The sequence below is a fragment of the Schistocerca americana genome, chromosome 8, assembly GCF_021461395.2.
Source record: "Schistocerca americana isolate TAMUIC-IGC-003095 chromosome 8, iqSchAmer2.1, whole genome shotgun sequence".
NCBI classification, from domain to species: domain Eukaryota; kingdom Metazoa; phylum Arthropoda; class Insecta; order Orthoptera; family Acrididae; genus Schistocerca; species Schistocerca americana.
Window position 1 is genome coordinate 253959213 of NC_060126.1, and position 23835 is coordinate 253983047.

The 23835-nt window shown below is 42.6% G+C and overlaps 1 protein-coding gene across 1 annotated transcript in view; it reads right to left on the minus strand.

The window, feature by feature from the left end:
• The window catches only part of LOC124545743 (hydroxyproline dehydrogenase-like), a 109953-nt gene that overhangs the window by 40238 nt on the left and 45880 nt on the right, over positions 1-23835 (minus strand). The window contains exon 5 of the mRNA XM_047124685.1: positions 10074-10225. Within this exon, the coding sequence (XP_046980641.1) occupies positions 10074-10225 (152 nt within the window). The remainder of the gene's footprint in view (positions 1-10073; positions 10226-23835) is intronic.

Below are 23835 nucleotides of genomic sequence, written 5' to 3' on the forward strand. Positions count from 1 at the left end.
ACTCTGACCACAATCTATTGGTTATGACCTGTAGATTAAAACTGAAGAAACTGCAAAAAGGTGGGAATTTAAGGAGATGGGACCTGGATAAACTGAAAGAACCAGAGGTTGTACAGAGTTTCAGGGAGAGCATAAGGGAACAATTGACAGGAATGGGGGAAAGAAATACAGTAGAAGAAGAATGGGTAGCCTTGAGGGATGAAGCAGCGAAGGCAGCAGAGGATCAAGTAGGTAAAAAGACGAGGGCTAGTAGCAGTCCTTGGGTAACAGAAGAAATATTGAATTTAATTGATGAAAGGAGAAAATATAAAAATGCAGTAAATGAAGCAGGCAAAAAGGAATACAAACGTCTAAAAATGAGATCGACAGGAAGTGAAAAGGGCTAAACATGGATGGCTAGAGGACAAATGTAAGGATGTAGAGGCCTATCTCACTAGGGGTAAGATAGATACTGCGTACAGGAAAATTAAAGAGACCTTTGGAGATAAGAGAACCACTTGTATGAATACCAAGAGCTCAGTTGGAAACCCAGTTCTAAGCAAAGAAGGGAAAGCAGAAAGGTGGAAGGAGTATATAGAGGTTCTATACAAGGGCGATGTACTTGAGGACAATATTATGGAAATGGAAGAGGATGTAGATGAAGATGAAATGGGAGATATGATACTGCGTGAAGAGTTTGGCAGAGCACTGAAAGGCCTGAGTCGAAACAAGGCCCCTGGAGTAGACAACATTCCATTGGAACTACTGACGGCCTTGGGAGAGCCAGTCCTGACAAAACTCTACCATCTGGTGAGCAAGATGTATGAAACAGGCGAAATACCCTCAGACTTCAAGAAGAATATAATAATTCCAATCCCAAAGAAAGCAGGTGTTGACAGATGTGAAAATTACCGAACTATCAGTTTAATAAGACATAGCTGCAAAATACTAACGCGAATTCTTTACAGACGAATGGAAAAACTAGTAGAAGCCGACCTCGGGGAAGATCAGTTTGGATTCCGTAGAAACACTGGAACACGTGAGGCAATACTGACCTTACGACTTATCTTAGAAGAAAGATTAAGGAAAGACAAACCTACGTTTCTAGCATTTGTAGACTTAGAGAAAGCTTTTGACAATGTTGGCTGGAATACTCTCTTTCAAATTCTAAAGGTGGCAGGGGTAAAATACAGGGAACGAAAGGCTATTTACAATTTGTACAGAAACCAGATGGCAGTTATAAGAGTCGAGGGACATGAAAGGGAAGCAGTGGTTGGGAAGGGAGTAAGACAGGGTTGTAGCCTCTCCCCGATGTTGTTCAATCTGTATATTGAGCAAGCAGTAAAGGAAACAAAAGAAAAATTCGGAGTAGGTATTAAAATTCATGGAGAAGAAATAAAAACTTTGAGGTTCGCCGATGACATTGTAATTCTGTCAGAGACAGCAAAGGACTTGGAAGAGCAGTTGAACGGAATGGACAGTGTCTTGAAAGGAGGGTATAAGATGAACATCAACAAAAGCAAAACAAGGATAATGGAATGTAGTCTAATTAAGTCGGGTGATGCTGAGGGAATTAGATTAGGAAATGAGGCACTTAAAGTAGTAAAGGAGTTTTGCTATTTGGGGAGCAAAATAACTGATGATGGTCGAAGTAGAGAGGATATAAAATGTAGGCTGGCAATGGCAAGGAAAGCGTTTCTGAAGAAGAGAAATTTGTTAACATCCAGTATTGATTTAAGTGTCAGGAAGTCATTTCTGAAAGTATTCGTATGGAATGTAGCCATGTATGGAAGTGAAACATGGGCGATAAATAGTTTGGACAAGAAGAGAATAGAAGCTTTTGAAATGTGGTGCTACAGAAGAATACTGAAGATTAGATGGGTAGATCACATAACTAATGAGGAAGTATTGAATAGGATTGGGGAGAAGAGAAGTTTGTGGCACAACTTGACCAGAAGAAGGGATCGGTTGGTAGGACATGTTCTGAGGCATCAAGGGATCACCAATTTAGTATTGGAGGGCAGCGTGGAGGGTAAAAATCGTAGAGGGAGACCAAGAGATGAATACACTAAGCAGATTCAGAAGGATGTAGGTTGCAGTAGGTACTGGGAGATGAAAAAGCTTGCACAGGATAGAGTAGCATGGAGAGCTGCATCAAACCAGTCTCAGGACTGAAGACCACAACAACAAACAATGGGTTCAAAGATAACATACAGATAGTTTTCCTTCGCGTAACATTCTGTATTATCAAAAATTCAGTATAAGACGTGTATCTCATTTCAAGATACGAGAACCAATTATATTACGCCTAACACAAATACACATTATATATATTACATAGTGGACTAATATATTAGTCCAATATGTAATAACAGCAAAAAGGAAAGGATACATTGCAACTCATCGGATAGATGTCACGGACGGGCACACTGAAACAGACTGCTAAAATATTTAGGCATCCACACAAAGTTTGTTGCGGCAAGCTGAAAAAGAGAGGATGAGGGAGAGAGGCAGATACGCACGCGCGTATGATAAACCCCTTCCCTTTAAAATTTCTCTCCTTCATACCTCCTCTGTGTTATCACTGATCTCATTTGTACTGAGACTGCAGTACACGCGAGTGCCTATTTGCTTCCACCGCCCTGAGTGGATTGCGTAAGTTGTAATAATTGTCCACCAACCCGCAGGTTTCTACAGCAGTTGTCCCCTGCGCAGAAAACAGAACGAGGTCGTGAATCTGTTATCTTGAGGCTGTAAGAAACTCTTAGCGAGGAATTGATATTATGTAATAATTAAATTTCCAATTAGTTTGTTTACATGGGATCCCATTTGCTTTTTATTGGCAGAACACGAGAAACTGCACAATTACATTCCACTTCATAATCACAAATAATTTTCATTCTTCAACAAAATAATGAACTACGTATTTCCGTAATTACTGTCTCACTCTTCTCAACTATCCTCCGAGGCTTCCCAACCAGCTCTAATCTTACAACCGAACCACTTCGCCCACCATCCAAGTTAGGCACGATCCGAAGATCACTGAAGTGCTTCGTCTGCCTTTTCGTTTAGCAGTTGTTTATCATTCTGCTGTTATTAATACTTGTGAAATAATGGAATGATAGCACGCTGTTGAGAGATGCTTTAATCTGAAATGCAGCTAAATACGCTGTTCAGTTTTCCTAATATTAATAACAGAAGATTATAAATTTGGCGCGCAACTTCTGAATGCAGCAGCCAGTCGCAGAGAAGGACCACAATGTAGAAGGTCTTTCTCGCGATAACCGTATCGAACAAACCAAATGTCGTCGGTAACTGCGCATTACATCGTATTGCCACTGCTGCCTTCTCAACTTCTGTAAGAGGAGCTTATTGTACCTCAACATGATGGCTGTTTTTTTTTTTTTTACTTTATTGTGATTTTAACACCTTATACAAAGGCGGGCTGGCAGCAGCACAATACACCGCTCTTCAGCCTTGAGAGTTACAACAAGTAGTACATAAAGGTGGCACAGAGTAGACAGTAAAAACGGTGGGCAAAAAATGTAGACACTAAAAATCGAAAAAACACGTAGCCGTTCACGCTGGACGAGAAACATCACTAACACTGGGCGACACGATGCACAGAACATGGATGATGGCGACGGCACGTGAACGGTGGGGGCGTGACGGCGAACAACACTACACACAAACGAAGGCACACACACGAAACACTGACGGCGATGATCTCCGGCGCGCGAATGTTCACTGAGCGTGTACAAGTCCGGGGACCTGCCAAGAGAGGAGGTGGAGGAGGAGGAATGGGAAGGGGAATGGGAGATGGGAGAGGGGGGAGCAGAGATGCCATGGGCAAAGGAGAGAGGGGGAGGGAGGAAGGGGGAGGGGAAGCCCGGTGGAGAGGGGAGGAGGGAGGGGGAGGAAAGGAAAGAGGAGGGAAGGGAAGGGAGGGAGGGAGGGTGCCTAAAGGAGAGGACACAGGAGGTGGGGGGGAGGATCAAAGTTGATAAGAGGGGTAGATGGAGGGGACGAGGACATCATCAGGGAGGGGGAGCTGGCGGAAGCCACCTTGGGAGAGGGTAAGGAGGGTGGAGAGATGGAGACCGGGTGGGACGTGGGAATACAGGCGCGGCAGCGGGCGGGGGTGGGAGAGGATCGGGGACATGAGCGGGTGGGGAGGATCAAGTTTACGGGAGGTGTACAGGATCCGTATCCTTTCAAGGAAAAGGAGGAGGTGGGGGAAGGGGATGAGATCATACAGGATCCGCGTGGGGGAGGGGAGACGGATGCGATAGGCAAGGCGGAGAGCATGGCGTTCAAGGATTTGGAGGGATTTATAGAAGGTAGGGGGGGCGGAGATCCAGGCTGGATGTGCGTAACAAAGGATAGGGCGGATGAGGGATTCATAGGTGTGGAGGATTGTGGAGGGGTCCAGACCCCACGTGCGGCCGGAAAGGAGCTTGAGGAGACGGAGTCGGGAACGAGCCTTGGCTTGGATCGTCTGGAGATGGGGAAATGATGGCTGTAAAGCCAGATATATTATAGCTTGTGCTTATGTATTTTCTGCTTTGGGAAAGATGCCTAAATAATTTATCAGTCTTTTTCATTAGGCCTGTCTCCAATTAACCACCTCCAAGTGGTGAGTAGCAAACTATTCTTTCCCTGTCGTTACAGTCGTCAGATCCATTTTCTCTCGTGTTTCGGCAGATATCTGCAATTTCGTTTTTTCAGTGTGTAGCGAAACAAATACTGCTCATCACGTCTCAAGCGACATCTAGTGTGGATAGAAAATATTAATCTGTTTCGCCTTACAAACAAAATTATTTCTAAAGCGGAATTCTACGTTCGCATGTCCCTCTTTATACACAGCGATAAAGCAAATATCGTACTAGATTTAACCTGGGACCGCTCTATTGGAAGGGAACACAAATTTCCGCTTTAAAAATCGTTTTGTTTGTAACAGCACACAAACCGACCGACGATTTCCGTGGGCACTGGGAGTCGCATGAGAGACAAGAGCAGTATTTGTTTGTTATGACTCCAGTAACTCATAGCCAAAACGAAAACACCACAGAAAAAGTGCCTGACGACTTATCCTGTATATACAGGGTGTAACAGATTAAGTGACTGAGGGCTGTGTTCTGAACAAGATTACGTCAGTATTTACGTCATTTTCTGACTGATAATTACAGGTCGTGAGTTTTTAGGTTGGGTAGTACCTCCAAGTAGATGTAGCAACATCAAGCCATTAGTTCATACTTTCATCTGGGCAGCAGGTCAGGTGTTGAATTGTGGACGCAAACTGGTTATTCTATACTGACAGATGTAGTCCAGTTAACTGTGTAGTTATGACTGTGTAGGTGACGTGCTTGTAGCACTGTTCGGCCCAGAGAAAAAGCAACAGACACACAGACGTGCGAACATATTGAGGTACCACATATAAAAACATCTGCATTTCTACCCCTTATATATACGGAATTTACGTGATCAATGCATAAATGTAAGTTGCGAAATGTAGAAACACTTGCCGAGGGTCAACGTTTGGTGCAATTACAGGCAGCTGACACTCAAGTTTACAAATGTTGCACCCAAATAAGCGAAAGGACTCATTACAGTGTTCACTCCCCGAAAACAGGAACAACAGAAACAAATTTAGAAGTTGCGCCCATAGCGACTTGAAGTGTGTAACAACCACAAAAAACTAGAAGTAGGAGAAACAGATTGCAGACGGCGATACGATGAAAGAATCCTACAGAAAAATTTACGCTAGAAAGAAGAACTGACAGAAACGGTATTTCGCTGTTCCGTAAGAACAATGCCACAACTGCAAAATTCACCAAATCGAGGTTATTGTACCAGTCATCTCAGAAATAGGTAGCGCATGCAGTGAAAGATCGCCAGACCTGTAGTTACACATAGTGCCGCTAGAGGGTAGCTGCGTCTGTGAGGAAATATCGATTGTCGTGACTTGGGTTGGGAAGAACATAGTCGTAATTGTTAGTTGCGTGTTTCAATTTGGTGAGTGTAGTAATGTATCCAGTGAAATAAAGACACGTTATGAATACTGCGGACTCAGAATCATTTCAACTAAAATCCTTGTAACGATGTAATTGTACATTGTGTCATTGTTTTCCCGATGTCTGAATAACTTCTGCGTCTAATTTTTCATAGCTTCATTGCTTCCTCAACTTTTAAATAACTTTTTTGTCATAGCTGTTCTTCGCGTCATTGTTAATGTAAACAAAATGGATTTTTAATACATTTAGGTCAATTTCATTTCCGTTTTATAGGGGTAAAAATGAGCAACACATCAAAAAAGATTTTGCAACTTGCTCTTCAAGGGCTAGCGGAGGATAACAAACGGACAAGAGAAGTAAACTGTTCCATAAGTAAACCACAAGCACGGGTGAGCAGTATAGAGCAACAACTATCAAGCCCACGCTGTGAAATAACAGACAAGCAAGTGAGCAAGGTGGAACCACAGGCATCATCATCAAAACATAAATCCAAGGTAACTCAGTTGCCTGAAGCTTCAAATGTGTTGTGGTTGAAAGGCAAGTGCGACAAAATCAGTTTTGAAAAGGGTGCCAGTAACATCCTCTTTGCCGAGCAGCAATACCGATAGCAGTTCAGATTTGTCCTCTGGCTCAAGTGACAATTATCATCCATCAAGCAGCGATGAATCGTCTAATTCCAGTGAAAAATCAGTCGTCCTTAAAGAAAAATCACTCATTAAAAAGCCTAAAAAAGAATTCGAAATATTAGCAACTGGGGCAGAGTAAGAGCCAAAACGTTGAGAAACAGTGAGAAAAGTTGTACATCACGTAGGGGTAAAATTGTCAAGGCTCGAAAACGGGTGCTCCGTGTACTGATAAATGTATCCTCTCTTGTACAAAGAAAGTAACAGAAGACTATAGATGTAAGCTGTTCATGAATTACTGGGCACTGGGATCGGTACAAAGACAATGGAATTTTCTAAATACATGCATGAGACGCTCATTCTCAAATATCGTCGCATTACTGCCCAAGAACCTAGAAAGCCGAATTGCGAGGTTCAAATGGCTCTGAGCACTATGCGACTTAACTTCTGAGGTCATCAGTCGCCTAGAACTTAGAACTAATTAAACCTAACTAACCCAAGGACATCACACACATCCATGCTCGAGGCAGGATTAGAAACCTGCGACCGGAGCGGTCGCTCGGCTCCGGACTGTAGCGCCTAGAACCGCACGGCCACTGCGGCCGGCATGAAGCAGAATTGCGTTTTCTACTTGGTGAAAGATTAGCAGAAGATTTGTTTGTACAAAACATTTCTGATAAACACTTTGGGAATAACCGAAACGCAAATCTGTACTGTTATAGAAAGCGGACTGGAACTGGGATATCACCCGTGGACAAAAGAGGAAATTATGGAAAACACTGTAAGACTGATCCAGAAATCTTGGAGTCAGTTAGGAATCACATAAACTAAATTCCCCATGTTGAGAGTCACTATTTAAGAAGTGACACAACAAGAGTATTCATCGATGGTGGCTTATCCATCGCAGAAATGCACAGAAATTGCTCTTCAGAGCGATCTTCCGCTAACCTGCCAGCTGCTAATTATGACGCCTACGCTCATATATTCAATACCGAATTTAACATAGGATTGTTTGTTCCAAAGAAGGATCAGTGTGACCATGGTGAAGCTTACAAAAACGCTACAGATGAAGACAAGGCAAAGCTATAAGAAGCATTTCAAGAACATCAGGAAGAAAAAGAATTGAGTCGCATAGAAAAAAACTTGGATAAGGAGTTGGCCCAAAATAAGAAGATACAACTGGCTGTTTATGATTTACAAGCTGTCTTACTGGTAACAACGGGACACACATCTGCCCTTTTCTACAAGTCGAGGTTCAACTGTTACAATTTCATAGCAAGTGTCCATACATACATTTTTTTCACTATCTGTTGTTACTCTCGAAGTCTATTCTACTTATGTTTGTTGTTTGTTGCAGGACACTGAGATTGGAAACGACAAAACTACCTGCTTTTTTTAAATTAGAAATAGCAACTTGTGTCTTACAATATCTTGAAGAGTTATCCAAGAACCTTCCCGGTATGGATGTCGTATTTAACTCCGACAGTTGTGGGGGGCAACAGAAAAACAAGTAAGTACCATAACTCAGACTGTGATTCGCAGAAATCATGTAACAAAATGTTTCTATTGTAAAAGTCACACCGATTAAAATGTCCATTCTCTTCTATCTCAGATACATGATTGCAACGTATTTGTATACAGTACAAAGGCTGGATATTTGGTCCATTACGCACAAGTATTTGATTCGTGATCATACCCAGAAGGAGGGAGACGCAGTTCACAGCATCATAGAGAGAGCAGTTACGAGTGCTGAGAAATCATGGCCAATTTATGAACCCAATCAATGCAAAAAAGAAGGGAAATCCGCTACATCTTAGAGAAATGGGTTTTTCAGATTTAAATGACATTAAAGCTTTGCATGATGGGATGGCTCTTTCCATGGCCAAGGACGTTGACAGAAGTATTTTCAAAGTGTCCGAAATTAAATTATTTCGATGTGAAAAGGGAAGTGATGTGTTTCAGTATAAGAACAGCTACAAACAGTCTGAGTGTGGGAGGTTCAATTCAAAGGGAGACAGAGACGTTTAACAGAGAATGTAGGGGGGGGGGGGGGGAGTAATTTGGATCTGAAACCTGCTGATACTACCAAAATGACCCTCTCAGGAAACAAAATTAAAGATTTAAACAATTTGAGTAACAGCAATATCATTCCTAAATATTACAAGGCCTTCTTCTATAGTTCTCTTTCCATATAAATGTAATTTGTTGCTTTTATGTCATTTGGAAGTTCATTATTTCACTTAGTATATTATTTTGTGTCAGTTATAAGATGACAATAATAAAAATGATAATAAAACAATGAAACTGTAAGAGTGAACAAAAATTTCCACACACCTTCTTTAGTCGTATTTGTTAAATTCGATAACAATGTCGGAAGAACAATGACACAATTACTTAAAGGGTTGCAAGGGCGTGAGTGAGATGCTGTTTGAAGGAAATAATTTTTGTATTTTGTAGAGAACCTTAGTGTCACAATTAGGTCAATTACCAATTCCATAGATAATTTTGCCGTTGTTTTACGAACTTCTTAAAAAATGTCGTTTGCTTTTCTGCCTTTCCTGTAAAGTCTTCATTTTGACAGTTATGTCATTGTTCTGCTGGAATGGCGATTTGTCGATGTAGAAAAAAATCCTCTGCTCAGAAAACTGTTGCCCCCCCCCCCCCCCTCTTGTTGTTAACGTCATGTTTCCTTCAGGCCACCCAGAATGGATACTGCAGGAGCTAAGAACCTCCAACATATCTGAAGTAACGTAAAAGTCAATGCTAAATATTTTCTGCGCAACCCAAACACACGCTACAGACAGACGCGACATATAGACACTACTGGCTGGAGCGTCACGTGGTACACTACCACACTGCCCCTTGCTACTGCACATCACACTACCACTAGCCATCTTACGTACACACCACTATAGTGTGTCCCAAAAATCTATTTCTACGCCGTACAGAATCATTCAATGGGTGCAACGGGACCAACTTCTACACTCGCATTCTACTGTCCACGTCCTGTAACGGTATGCATTTCCTTCTCATCTGATTATTCTCTCAAATGTTGAAAAAGATGTACATGTCACAAGTTGCGAAATAGACGCCGTTTAAAGTAATGATCCCGGAAGTGTAGAACGACTTTCATTTCTTTCCACCAATGATCACAAAATTTTTTGGGCTTAGACTACCAGTTTCGGTCAGCAATGACCATCTTCAGATCTGTCTTGTAACATGTCCTAAAATAATAAAGCCATAGTGGCATCGTCACAAAATATACACAAAATTAGCATAGCATCGTCGCACATATTTAAAATATGATTTAAACTAGGTCGCTGTTCTGACATACTGGCTCTATTACTATTGGTAATAAACTACTGACCGGACTGGTAGTCTAAGGACAAAAAGCTTTGTGATCATTGATGGAAATAAAAGAAATCCATTTACATACTAGATTCGTTTTAGTACATACCTTAAAGTAACACTGGTAAGTATATCCGATCACTGGTGACACCTGATTGAAAACAGTCATCATTGCAAGGGTCATCAAACTGCAGCCTCCATTGACGTAACTGTACTCTGCATCAACCAGTAACCGCACGGATTTCGATGAAGCTGCTTTCCCTGGAATTGTAGTTTACATATGAAGTCATAACATTTTAACCGTTAAATCAAAGTCATAATTTCACACCAGACAACTATTCTTTGCAATATTATGCCTTTCTGACTAGCTACGCAACTATTTGTGAAAACTGTGACACTATAAAAAACTGGAAGTTAACGAGATTCAGACCTATAATCTGCCAAATAAAAGGTATAGGAAAATTAGCAAATGAGACCTGTATAAAATAACACCAGAGGTAATTGAGAGTTTCTGAAGCATAATTATGCAATGAACAACTGAAACAGGAGGAAGGAATATAATATAGTAGATGAATGCAGGAAAGGGTAAAACCAAGCAACAAGGCAAGCCCTAGAACAGTTTCTTAGATGTCACACAGGATATTAAAATAACAAAGGGAGAAAATATAAAAACGTGCTTGTTGTGGTCTCCAGCCAAATTACTGCTGTGATGCACCTCTCCACGCCACTGTGTATCCTGTGCAGGCATCTTCATATCTGTGTAAAGTATACATGTTGTGCTGTGGGAAGGATCAGTACATTTGGAAATGAAGAATGAGGAACACACATCGTACGCCGCGATCGCAGTATAGAAACTTCCATTGTTCCAAAATGACCGGTTTCAACAGTTTTATGCTGCCGGCTGTCATCATTTGATCTAAGGAGAGAACATGAAGATAATGAGGAGTGGGGGGGGGGGGGGGGGAGGGAAGACTTCGATTAATTTAACTTATTATATAAAGTACAAAATTTCACGTACGTCTTACAAAAGTGTCATGCTACATTACAAAGCACAAAAGGCACTCTTCACACATATATATCTCGATAAAAAACACACAGCTGAGAAAACGCACATAGTTAATGACATCATCGTGCCATCGATACATATCGGCGTCGAACAAGACACTCTCAAGCTTGCCACACAGCACTACACTACGGGCGGTGTGTTAAAATAGGGGCGGCAGATCTGCTATAAAGTTGCCATCTCACCATTGGGTGCCGCAAGTAGTACACACTAAATGAACACATCCGAGGTTATAAGCAATGAACAGCGGTGCACCAGAAGTAAAGGTGGATTTTTCAAAATGCCCGATATAACAACGGAATGCCAACTGACCTACTTTTAAAATCACCATGGGCTTATGCTCCATATAAAATATATAGTCATACATACTGATTGCTTATGACACAGTGAGGCAATTACAGTAACAGTAAAAATTTTTTAAAAGTAACCCATATCTTTAATTATCCAAGCAACATGAAGTAAAGTGAAAACCACAATGGCGCGAGCGCGAATGCTAAGCCGGCCAGACCTAGGAAGGGTCCCGCAAAGTACCACTCATGAAAAACCACACAGAGGTAAACTTACTTCAGGAACAATCTAATTGAGATACGAGTCATACTGGGTGCGAGGTGTCTACTACAGAGTCGAATGGAAATGGTATGTATTATAAAAAGTAATGTAGACAACTACAATAAAATTAAAGGCACAAATGAACCGAAAATACACTCCTGGAAATTGAAATAAGAACACCGTGAATTCATTGTCCCAGGAAGGGGAAACTTTATTGACACATCACATGATCACACTGACAGAACCACAGACACATAGACACAGGCAACAGAGCATGCACAATGTCGGCACTAGTACAGTGTATATCCACCTTTCGCAGCAATGCAGGCTGCTATTCTCCCATGGAGACGATCGTAGAGATGCTGGATGTAGTCCTGTGGAACGGCTTGCCATGCCATTTCCACCTGGCGCCTCAGTTGGACCAGCGTTCGTGCTGGACGTGCAGACCGCGTGAGACGACGCTTCATCCAGTCCCAAACATGCTCAATGGGGGACAGATCCGGAGATCTTGCTGGCCAGGGTAGTTGACTTACACCTTCTAGAGCACGTTGGGTGGCACGGGATACATGCGGACGTGCATTGTCCTGTTGGAACAGCAAGTTCCCTTGCCGGTCTAGGAATGGTAGAACGATGGGTTCGATGACGGTTTGGATATACCGTGCACTATTCAGTGTCCCCTCGACGATCACCAGTGGTGTACGGCCAGTGTAGGAGATCGCTCCCCACACCATGATGCCGGGTGTTGGCTCTGTGTGCCTCGGTCGTATGCAGTCCTGATTGTGGCGCTCACCTGCACGGCGCCAAACACGCATACGACCATCATTGGCACCAAGGCAGAAGCGACTCTCATCGCTGAAGACGACACGTCTCCATTCGTCCCTCCATTCACGCCTGTCGCGACACCACTGGAGGCGGGCTGCACGATGTTGGGGCGTGAGCGGAAGACGGCCTAACGGTGTGCGGGACCGTAGCCCAGCTTCATGGAGACGGTTGCGAATGGTCCTCGCCGATACCCCAGGAGCAACAGTGTCCCTAATTTGCTGGGAAGTGGCGGTGCGGTCCCCTACGGCACTGCGTAGGATCCTACGGTCTTGGCGTGCATCCGTGCGTCGCTGCGGTCCGGTCCCAGGTCGACGGGCACGTGCACCTTCCGCCGACCACTGGCGACAACATCGATGTACTGTGGAGACCTCACGCCCCACGTGTTGAGCAATTCGGCGGCACGTCCACCCGGCCTCCCGCATGCCCACTATACGCCCTCGCTCAAAGTCCGTCAACTGCACATAGGGTTCACGTCCACGCTGTCGCGGCATGCTACCAGTGTTAAAGACTGCGATGGAGCTCCGTATGCCACGGCAAACTGGCTGATACTGACGGCGGCGGTGCACAAATGCTGCGCAGCTAGCGCCATTCGACGGCCAACACCGCGGTTCCTGGTGTGTTCGCTGTGCCGTGCATGTGATCATTGCTTGTACAGCCCTCTCGCAGTGTCCGGAGCAAGTATGGTGGGTCTGACACACCGGTGTCAATGTGTTCTTTTTTCCATTTCCAGGAGTGTATGTTTGTGAATAGGTCATGACAGCGCGAGAAGGATTTCTGCAATCCATGTTGTGTGTCAGCAAACTATTATAAACGGGGACATTTAAGGAAATAGCAGTGACGAAGATGAAGTAGCTGAACTGAGTCCTAGGTCCTTATTACCATTATGTCTGACAGATGAGACGGAGCCTGTTACAGCCACAGCCCCTCATGGTAATATGATGATAAAGCTTCAAATTAATGCACTAGACGATCAAATAATAAACGACTGTCATATCAGATATCCGTTGTCCGCTGGGTGCAAAGTATATACATACATCACAAAAAGTTTTGCATCAGCCCGGTTCCCAGACTCCTGAAGATAGACGTTGACTGTTGATATTGTATTACAGACGCGGTCCCTTTGACTGTTCAGAGATGTCACTAAATCCGCCCAAAGATGTAAACAACCATGCATGAGCAGCGCCTATTAGAAGGAGGGGGTCCGACATCCGATCGGTTCCAGTCATTCCACCAGGAAAGAGGTACACGGCTCGTGTTGTCTATAGTTCAACCATGTCTAGACGGTCAATACCGCGGTCCGATCGCGTCCGCATTGTTACTTCGTGCCAGGAAGGGCTCTCAACTCCAGGCGTCTCGGAGTGAACCAAAGCGGTGTTGTTCGGACATGGAGGAGATACAGAGAGACAGGAACTGTCGATGACATGCCTCGCTCAGGCCGCCCAAGGGCCACTATTGCAGCGGATGACCGCTGCTGATGGATTATGGGTCAGAGGAACCCTGGCAGCAACGCCACCAAGTTGAATAATGCTTTTCGTGCAGCAACAGGACATCGTGTTACGACTCAAACTGTGCGCAGTAGGATGCATGATGCGCAACTTCACTCCCGACGTACGTGACAAGGCCATCTTTGCAACCACGACACCATACAGCGCGGTACAGATGGACCCAGCAATACGCTGAATGGACCGCTAACGATTTGCATCACGCTCTCTTCATCGATGAGTGTCGCATATGCCTTCAACCAGACAATCGTCGGAGATAGGTTTGAAGGCAACCTGGTCAGGCTAAACGCCTTCGACACACTGTACAGCGAGTGCAGCAACGTGGAGGTTTCCTACTATTTTGGGGTGGCATAATGTGGGGCCGACGTACGCCGCTGCTTGTCACGGAAGGCGCCGTAATGGTTGTACAATACATGAATGCCATCCTATGACCGATAGTGCAGCCATATCGGCAGCATATTGGCGAGACATTCGTCTTCAAGGACAACAATTCGCGTCCCCATCATGCACATCTTGTGAATGACTTCCTTCAGGATAACGACATCGTTCGACTAATGTGGCCAGCATGTTCTGCCGACATGAACCCTATGGAACATGCCTGGGATAGATAGAAAAGGGCTGTTTACAGACGACGTTACCCACCAACCACTCTGAGGGATCTACGCTGAATCGCCGTTGAGGAGTGGGACAATCTGGACGAACAGTGCCTTGATGAACTTGTGGATATTATCCCACGACAAATACAGGCATGCATCAATGCAAGAGGACGTGCTACTGGGTGTCAGAGGTACCGGTGTGTACAGCACCACTCTGAAAATTTCGCTGTATGGAATGATGTTTATGTTGATCTCTGTTCCAATTTTCGGTACAGGCTCCGGAACTCTCGGTACCGAAAAGATGCAAAACTTTTTTTGATGTGTGTAAAAACCATTTCGCATGCAGAATTCCTTCTGCTCCGTTCACAAATTTCCACTTAAAAACTGGTAGCCAGAAAACAATCCCTTTGTTTTCAGTGTAGTTGCGTGAGTAGGACTGAAATAATGATGCGTTTATTAATGTTAACACTAATCACATATACATACCTCTGGACTCGCTGTATGGCGGTACAACATGCAATGTGTGGCTTTCGTGAGCAGTAAAAAGGGCGGAATTGATGTTTATGTTGATCTCTATTCCAATTTTCTGTACAGGTCCGGATCTCTCGGGACCGAGATGATGCAAAACTTTTTTTGATGTGTGTATTCGTTATACAACGAGACATTTACACGTGTGATAGGTTACCTGTAAGTTTTGAGATAATGACATGGCACCTAAAGGCTGTTCTAAGCGCCTATATGTATGTATGTGTGATCTTTATAAATAGTCCAACCACCTTAGCAACCTGCAATCTCTTACATTTCCTTACATATACTTACAATACAGCATCGAAAATGTTAAAAAAAAAATTGCTCACCTGACTAATTGGTTATTAACAAGGTGATCTGGGTATCTCTTTTTATTTCTGTAAATTTGTATGTTTGTCACTATATTAAACTTTTGGGAGCTTGTAGAATTTCCATATTGTAGCGTGTCTACTACTTTATGCTTAGACGTGCGAAGGTGATCCGGAAAGGTAATTCTGTTATGCTCACTTGTTTGTAGGCCACCACGAGCACGTAGAAGCGCCGCAGCACGCCGTGCCATGGACTCGACTAATGTCTAAAGTTGTGCTGGAGGGAACTGACACCATGAATCCTGCAGGGCTGTCCACAAAGGCATAAGAGTACGAGGGGGAGGAGATCTCTTCTGAACAGCACGTTGCAAGGCATCTCGCATATGCTCAATAACGTTCATGTCTGGAGAGTTTGGTGCCCAGCGGAAACGTTTAAACTCAGAAGAGTGATCCTGGAGCTACTCTGTATCAATTCTGGACGTTTGAGGTGTCGCATTGTCCTGCTGTAATTGCTCAAGTCCGTCGGAATGCACAATGGACATGAATGGATGCAAGTGATCAGACAGGATGCTAATGTATGTGTCACCTGCCAGAGACGTATCTATATGTATCAGGGGTCCCATATCACTACAACTGCTCACGTCCCACACCATTACACAGTCTCCACCAGCTTGAACAGTCCCCTGCTGACAAAAAAATGGTTCAAATGGCTCTGAGCACTATGGGACTTAGCTGCTGTGGTCATCAGTCCCCTAGAACTTAGAACTACTTAAACTAACTAACCTAAGGACATCACGCACATCCATGCCCGAGACAGGACTCGAACCTGCGACCGTAGCGGTCGCGCGGTTCCAGACTGTAGCGCCTAGAACCGCTCGGCCACTCCGGCCGGCCCCTGCTGACATGCAGGGTCCATGGATTAATGAGGTTGTCTCCGTACCCCTACACGTCCATCTGCTCCATTCAATTTGAAAAGAGACTCGTCTGACAAGGCAACAAGTTTCCAGTCATCAACAGTCCAATGTTGGTGTTGAAGGGCCCCGGCGAGGCGCAAAGTTTTGTGTCATGTAGTCCTCAAGGGTACACGAGTGGACCTTCGGCTCCGAAAGCACATATCGATGATGTTTCTTTCAATGGTTCGCATGCTGCCACTTGTTGATGACCCGGGATTCTGCAGCAGTCTGCGGAAGGGTTTGCACTTCTGTCACGTTGAACGATTCTCTTCAGTTGTCGTTAGTCCCGTTCTTGAATTATCTTTTTCCGGCCGCAGCCATGTCGGAGATTTGATGCTTTGCCGGATTCCTGATATTCACGGTACACTCGTGAAATGGTCGTAGTGGAAAATCCCCCTTCATCGCTATCTCAGAGATGCTGTGTCCCATCGCTCGTGGACCGACTATAACACCACGTTCAAACTCACTTAAATCCTGATAACGTGCCATTGTAGCAGCAGTAACCAATCTAACATCTGCGCCAGACAGTTGTCTTATATAGGCGTTGCCGACCGCAGCGCCGTATTCTGCCTGTTTACGTATCTCTGTATTTGGATACGCATGCCTGTACTAGTTTCTTTGGCGTTTCAGTGTATTGCCAGCTAATGAAGAAATTACTGCTTGATAAAATGTAAACCTTACAAACTAGCACTGCTGAGAATGCGTCAATATGCACTTACGACAACAATGAAAAATTGTTGAAACAGAAATACAAGGTGCGGCACGTAAAACCGACCCGTCTTACGCAATGATAATGTTCCAGGATGTCCACGCGCGTCAATAATAATGGAAAACGAGCAACGCCGTCCAAGCAGTCGCGCACGAAGTAATCATTTCCTCTCATGTACCAACACTGCGCGGAACTTTTTTGTTATGTAAAACACCTGCAGCCACAGCTAGTGAAACTTGTCGAGACCAGCTGAGGAAAAGGCCTAAGTTTGCAGGACGTTCTGTGCCAGCAAGAAGCACCATATAGGAATTGATTGAAAAATGGTGCCATACAGGATCGGTTCAAAATGCTTCCAGGAACAGACCACCTGAATTAAAGGGCAGGTGCAGGAGATAATGGCAGGAAGTCCTCGTAAGTCAACCAAGAGATTAAGTCAAGAAGTTCATGCGAGTGAGAGAAGTTGCAGACGTGTTTTAAGGGGACTAAAGTTATTAAAACCGTACCGCGTAAGTGTTGTTCAACAGTTGAAGGAGCCTGACCTGCAGAAGACAGTGCTTTTCTGTTCATGGCTATTGAGGAATGTTGCCAGTAGTGTCTTGCACCCACTAAGGCTCATCATGAGTGACGAGGGGTGGTTCCATATGTCTGAGTACATAAATCTCCAGAACAACTGGTACTGGTCGACAGAAAATCCAAGAATCACAACACAGGAACTGACAAGGGTATATATGAATCTCCTGAGGCGTGCTCACATGTGTGCTGAAGTGGGCGGAGGACACTTCCGCACCTACTGTGAAGGTGAATAATCATATTCAATACATTACATTTTATTTTATGTAGCCGCGCCGTCTAAGCCGCCTTGCTACACTTCGCGCCCCCCCCTCCCCCCCCCCCCCCCTCCCACACCGCCCATCCGCCCATCGGAGACTGGAGCCCACCCTTGGGCATGGGTGTGTGTGTTGTCCTTAGCGTAAGTTAGTTTAAGTTTGATTAAGTAGTGTGTAAGCCTAGGGACCGATGACCTCAGCAGTTCGGTCCCATAGGAACTTACCAAAAATTTCATTTTCTGTTTGTGCGTTGACTTTACAAAAGGTTCAAATGGCTCTGAGCACAATGGGACTTAATATCTGTGGTCATCAATCCCCTAGAACTTAGAACTACTTAAACCTAACTAACCTAAGGACATCACACACATCCATGCCCGAGGCAGGATTCGAACCTGCGACCGTAGCGGTCTCGCGGTTCGAGACTGTAGCGCCTAGAACCGTTCGGCCACCCCGGCCGGCTAGAGCCATGTGCCAGCAGTTTCTACACTACTGGCCATTAAAATTGCTACACGAAAAAGAAATGCAGATGATAAACGGGTATTCATTGGACAAATATACTATACTAGAACTGACATGTGATTTTACATTTTCACGCAATTTGGTTACAAAGATCCTGAGAAATAAGTACCCAGAACAACCACCTCTGGCTGTAATAACGGCCTTGATACGCCCGGGCATTGAATCAAACAGAGCTTGGATGGCATGTACAGGTACAGCTGCCCATGCAGATTCAACATGATATCACAGTTCATCAAGAGTAGTGACTGGCGTATTGTGACGAACCAGTTGCTCAGCCACCATTGACCAGACGTTTTCAATTGGTGAGAGATCTGGCGAATGTGCTGGCTAGGGCAGCAGTCGAACATTTTCTGTATCCAGAAAGGCCCGTACAGGACCTGCAACATGCGATCGTGCGTTATCCTGCTGAAATGTAGGGTTTCGCAGGGATCGAATGAAGGGTAGAGCCAGGGGTCGTAACACATCTGAAATGTAGCGTCCAATGTTCAAGGTAGCATTTCATCTTCGTGGTGTAGCAATTTTAATGGCCAGTAGTGTATTTTCTTCTTATCTGAACTGTCTATTGCCTATGTCTCGCTTCCGTACAAGGCTACACTCCAGACATCAGAAACGACTTCTTAACACCTACATTTATTTTCGGTGTTAGTAGATTTGTCTTTTTCAGAAATGCTATTCTTGCAATTGCAATGTGCATTTTGTATCTTTTCTGTCTTGGCCATCGTTTGTTAAATTGCTGTCCAAATAGTAAAACTCATCAATTACTTCTAGTGCCTCATTTACTAATCGAATTCCCTCAGCAATAACTGGTTTAATTCGACTGCAATGTATGTTTCATATACGAGAGGCGATCAGTAGGTAACGCAACACATTTTTTTTTCTCTGCCAATTTCGGATGAATAAATGCGGAATTTGTTGTGGGACATCATGGAATGTTCCCGCTCCAGCCGCGATAGTTCCACGTAATTCCGATAGGTGACGACACTATACGTAGCTTTGAAAATGGCGTCTGTAACGGAGGTACGTTCCAAGCAGAGAGCAGTCACAGAGTTTCTTTGGGCGGAAAACCAGAGCATCGCAGATATTCATAGGTGCTGGTAGAATGTCTACAGAGACCTGGCAGTGAACAAAAGCACGATGAGTCGATGGGCGAGGTGTCTGCAATCATCGCGACAAATTCGTAAAAACCTGTCCTATCTCTCATATGCCGGCCGGCCGCACACCGTTGTGCGTCTTAAGCCTAGTTTACCCGACGACATTGGGTTGCGCCACTCGTTACGTGGAATGAGTTGCACGCAAGTGGTTTCATATATGAATGTCGACACGGCGACACCAGTATACACCTCAGTTTCGTCGTTTTGTCGGTCCCTGAGTCGTGTCTGAAATGAAAGTTTCGGCAGCAGCACGTTGCACGAGTTGTGATGGAGATATAGCTTGTTGTGTGGAATCGCTGCATAAGAAAAATAAGAAGCGTGTTTCGATTCGTGACTGGATGAAGAAATGACGTCAGCTCGGTTGCTCAGCATACTTGCTGGAATAATTTTTAACAGAAGCTCCAATAAGCTCTTTTAATAATCTTAGAATGTCACCAGAACTGTTCACGTTTGTTCTAAGTAGAGTTAATTATGCAATAAGGAATGAAGGTACTGTAATGCATGAAGTACTGTCGCCAGAATTTAAATTACATATCATATTGCGATTATTACAATCGAGGACACTCGGCATGCTATAATATATGGTTTTGATTGGTGATGATAATTATTAACATTAACAGTAATAATTATTAACATTAGCAATAATAATTTTTCGAAGCAGGCAGCATTAAGAAGAGAATGGTTTGCAAACTATTCTCTTGAAGATAGATCTGTACAGGGGCAATATTTCAAAATTCTAACATATGTGACGCTTTAAATAAATGAATGTTGAATAAAGAATGCAGCTTCTTGAATTTATATAGCCTTCCCTCCTGTCAACAATATTCCTTAACAAAGAGTTGGCCAGCTCAAACGATGGGATTTTAATCTTGTAGACGAGAGCATTGCCACAGTTAGAATTGCTTGTAGTTTTCTTAATTCAGTTGTATACGTGCTCCTAACTCAATATATTTTGCCCTGCTGCTCAGATATTGTCAAATCATCTGTGTTATGATCGTACATGACGGTCTCAGCGACAGCAATATGTTGTTTATTTTTGTAATCAGCATCCCTGAAATCCCACAAACATTTATGCAAAACATAGATATCCAAAGAGCGAACATTATTCTCAGTTCCCCACTTCCTATTTCAGTTTGTCTACACTCTATGAAGACACATAACCTCAAACTCCATTACTGCAGAACAAGTAAGGAGAAAGGTGGTGCTGTAATTTATATAGACAGTAAAATCATTTATAAATCTTTAGATCTAAGTAAGTATTGTGTAGATCAACATTTTGAAGTTTGCGGGACTGAAATTTCTGCAAAGGACATGTTACTTACTGTGCTTGCAATTTACAGAGCTCCAGCAGGGAAGTTTTGCATCTTTATGAATAAGTTAGAATCTCTTTTGACCAAATTGTTCTCTAAAACTAGAAATTTAATAATTGTAGGTGACTTTAATGTCAACTTCTTAACTGATAACAACCTCAAAACTGACCTGGACCACTTAATGAATTCTTACAACTTGGCTGCGATGGTTACCTGGCCCACTAGAGTTACAGAAAATTGCAAGAGCCTTCTAGATAATATTTTCATTGACAAGAATAGAGTCAACAGTGCTAGTGTGAGCAAAGTAATTTATGGCCTGTCTGACCATGATGGACAACTTCTGAAAGTAAATAACATCAGTTTGTGCAATAAAATCTCCCACACCTATAGGTCCTATAGATGTATAAACACTGAAACTGTGTCTGCCTTTAACGACTATTTGTCACAGATAGATTGGGAGCCAGTGTACAGCACATCAGATGTTAATGATAAATTTAACCTTTTTTTAAATGAATTTATATCTGTATTTGAAATGGCTTTCCCAAAAAAAACTGTCAGAAAGAACAATGAGGTTTCTTCCAGTAAACCATGGATTACTGGAGGTATAAAAATTTCTTGCAGGACTAAGAGGGAGTTACATGCCTCACTAAGAGTATCAGATGATCCCCTTGAAAGGTCTCATTTTAAGTTATATTGTAAAATTTTAAAAAGGGTGATAAACAAATCCAAGAGCCTGTATATTAAGTCTGAAATTGATAAATCTGAGAACAAAATAAAAGCAGTTTGGAATGTTATAAAGAGAGAGTGTGGCAAGAGTAACAAGAATGTTAATACCACAGAGATAAGCTATAAGGATGAGGTTATTCATAATCCTGTAACAGTTTCCAACATATTCAACAATCACTTCATAACTGCAGCAGAACAAGTAGGTTGTAACGGTTCCTTAAATGCTGCTACGCATTTATTACACAGAGCTAACCCTAACACGTATGACCCAATTTGTATTGCCCCAGTTACTATTACTGAAGTTAGAAATACCATCAAGGCCTTAAAAAATAAAAATTCCACTGGTATTGACAACATTTCACCAAAAATACTGAAGCATTGTAGTGACCACATATGTCAAGTCCTGTGTCACATTTTTAATGAGTCTATCCAGCAAGGTGTTGTCCCAGAGAGATTAAAGCTTGCCGTTGTGAAACCACTTTTCAAGAAGGGTGACAAAACTAATTTATCTAACTACCGTCCAATATCACTACTAAGTAGTTTCTCAAAAGTATTAGAGAAACTAATGTATACAAGAATTGTAGAACATCTTAACAGCCACAACATACTCAACAGAAACCAGTTTGGTTTCCAAAAAGGTAGATCAACTGAGCAGGCTATTTTTTCTCTCACAAATGAAATTTTAGAGTCAATAAATAATAAAATGTCACCTATTGGAATTTTTTGTGACTTGTCTAAGGCCTTTGACTGTGTGGACCACAACATTCTCTTACATGAGGCTAATTTTTATGGCTTGCGAGGTAGCATTGGTAGATGGATAGAATCATATCTGCAAAACAGAAAACAGAAGGTGATAATTAATGGTGCCAATGATAGTCCCATTTCTTCTGATTGGGGCACATTAAAGTGTGGTGTGCCTCAGGGGTCCATCCTAGGACCTTTGCTTTTCCTTATCTTCATCAATGATCTCCCACTTTGCACAGACACCGAGTGTAAATTTACTCTTTTTGCCGATGACACCACTATTCTGCTTGAAAGTCGAACTAACAGTGACCTAGAAAATAAATGTAATGCTGTACTCGTTGACTAACGGACTAACGGACTAACTCTAAACATTCAGAAAACTCAGTATATGCAATTTCACACATCTCAACAAGAAAATGAAGTATGCCACTTAAACTGTGGTAACCAAAATATACTACACTGTGAATCATCTAAGTTCTTGGGCATTCTAATTGATGGCAAGCTGAACTGGTCTGAGCATATCTTAGACCTACATAGAAGGCTCAGTGTGGCAACTTATGCTCTGCGTGTAATCACCCCCATTGGTGATGAGGACGCTACTAAAGCTGCCTACTTTGGTTATTTTCATTCTATCATGTCGTATGGCATAATATTTTGGGGCAACAAGCCTTTAGCCAAAAAAATATTTACTGCACAGAAGAGAGCTGTTAGAATCATGAGTGGTGTTCATTCAAGATATTCTTGCAGAAGTCTGTTTCATAAGTTACAAATATTAACACTTACCTCTCAATTCATATTTTCTTTGATGATTTTTGTTTCTAACAACCTATCTCTTTTTAAAACTAATAGTGAATGTCATGATCATAATACTAGGTCTAAAAATGATCTACACAGGGATCTGAAACATTTAAGTCTTGTTCAGAAAGGTGTTCATTATTCAGCCACAAAAATTTTCAACTCCCTTCCATCAGGTATTAAAGATCACATTAATGTCTTACCTACTTTTAAATGTAAATTGAGAGAATACCTAATGGTAAATTCCTTCTATTCTCTTGATGAGTATCTACAGATAAAGCAATGATTTTTTATACTGATAAAAATTTGTTTGCTATAGATCACATTAACTGTTTAATTTGGAAAATGTACTATATTTCCTTTTTAGGTATTGTTTTATATTACTTGAGCTATACCTTTGATTTGATTTTAACCTGCAAACTTATTCATAATCTTATGGTACATTTTTGTCATTTTATATATGTGTATTATTTGTTTAATTTGGAAAATGTACTATATTTCCTTTTTAGGTATTGTTTTATATTACTTGAGCTATACCTTTGATTTGATTTTAACCTACAAACTTATTCATAATCTTATGGTACATTTTTGTCATTTTATATATGTGTATTATATCTGTTGTATGTAATCATGACTCATTCCACATCCTTGTGATTTATCACAACACGGATTAATGGAATACGAAATAAATAAATAAATAAATAAATAAAAATAGTGTCGCCAAAGTTGGAACACGCCGAAAGTGTTTAGTTTCACCAACGAGTTGCGC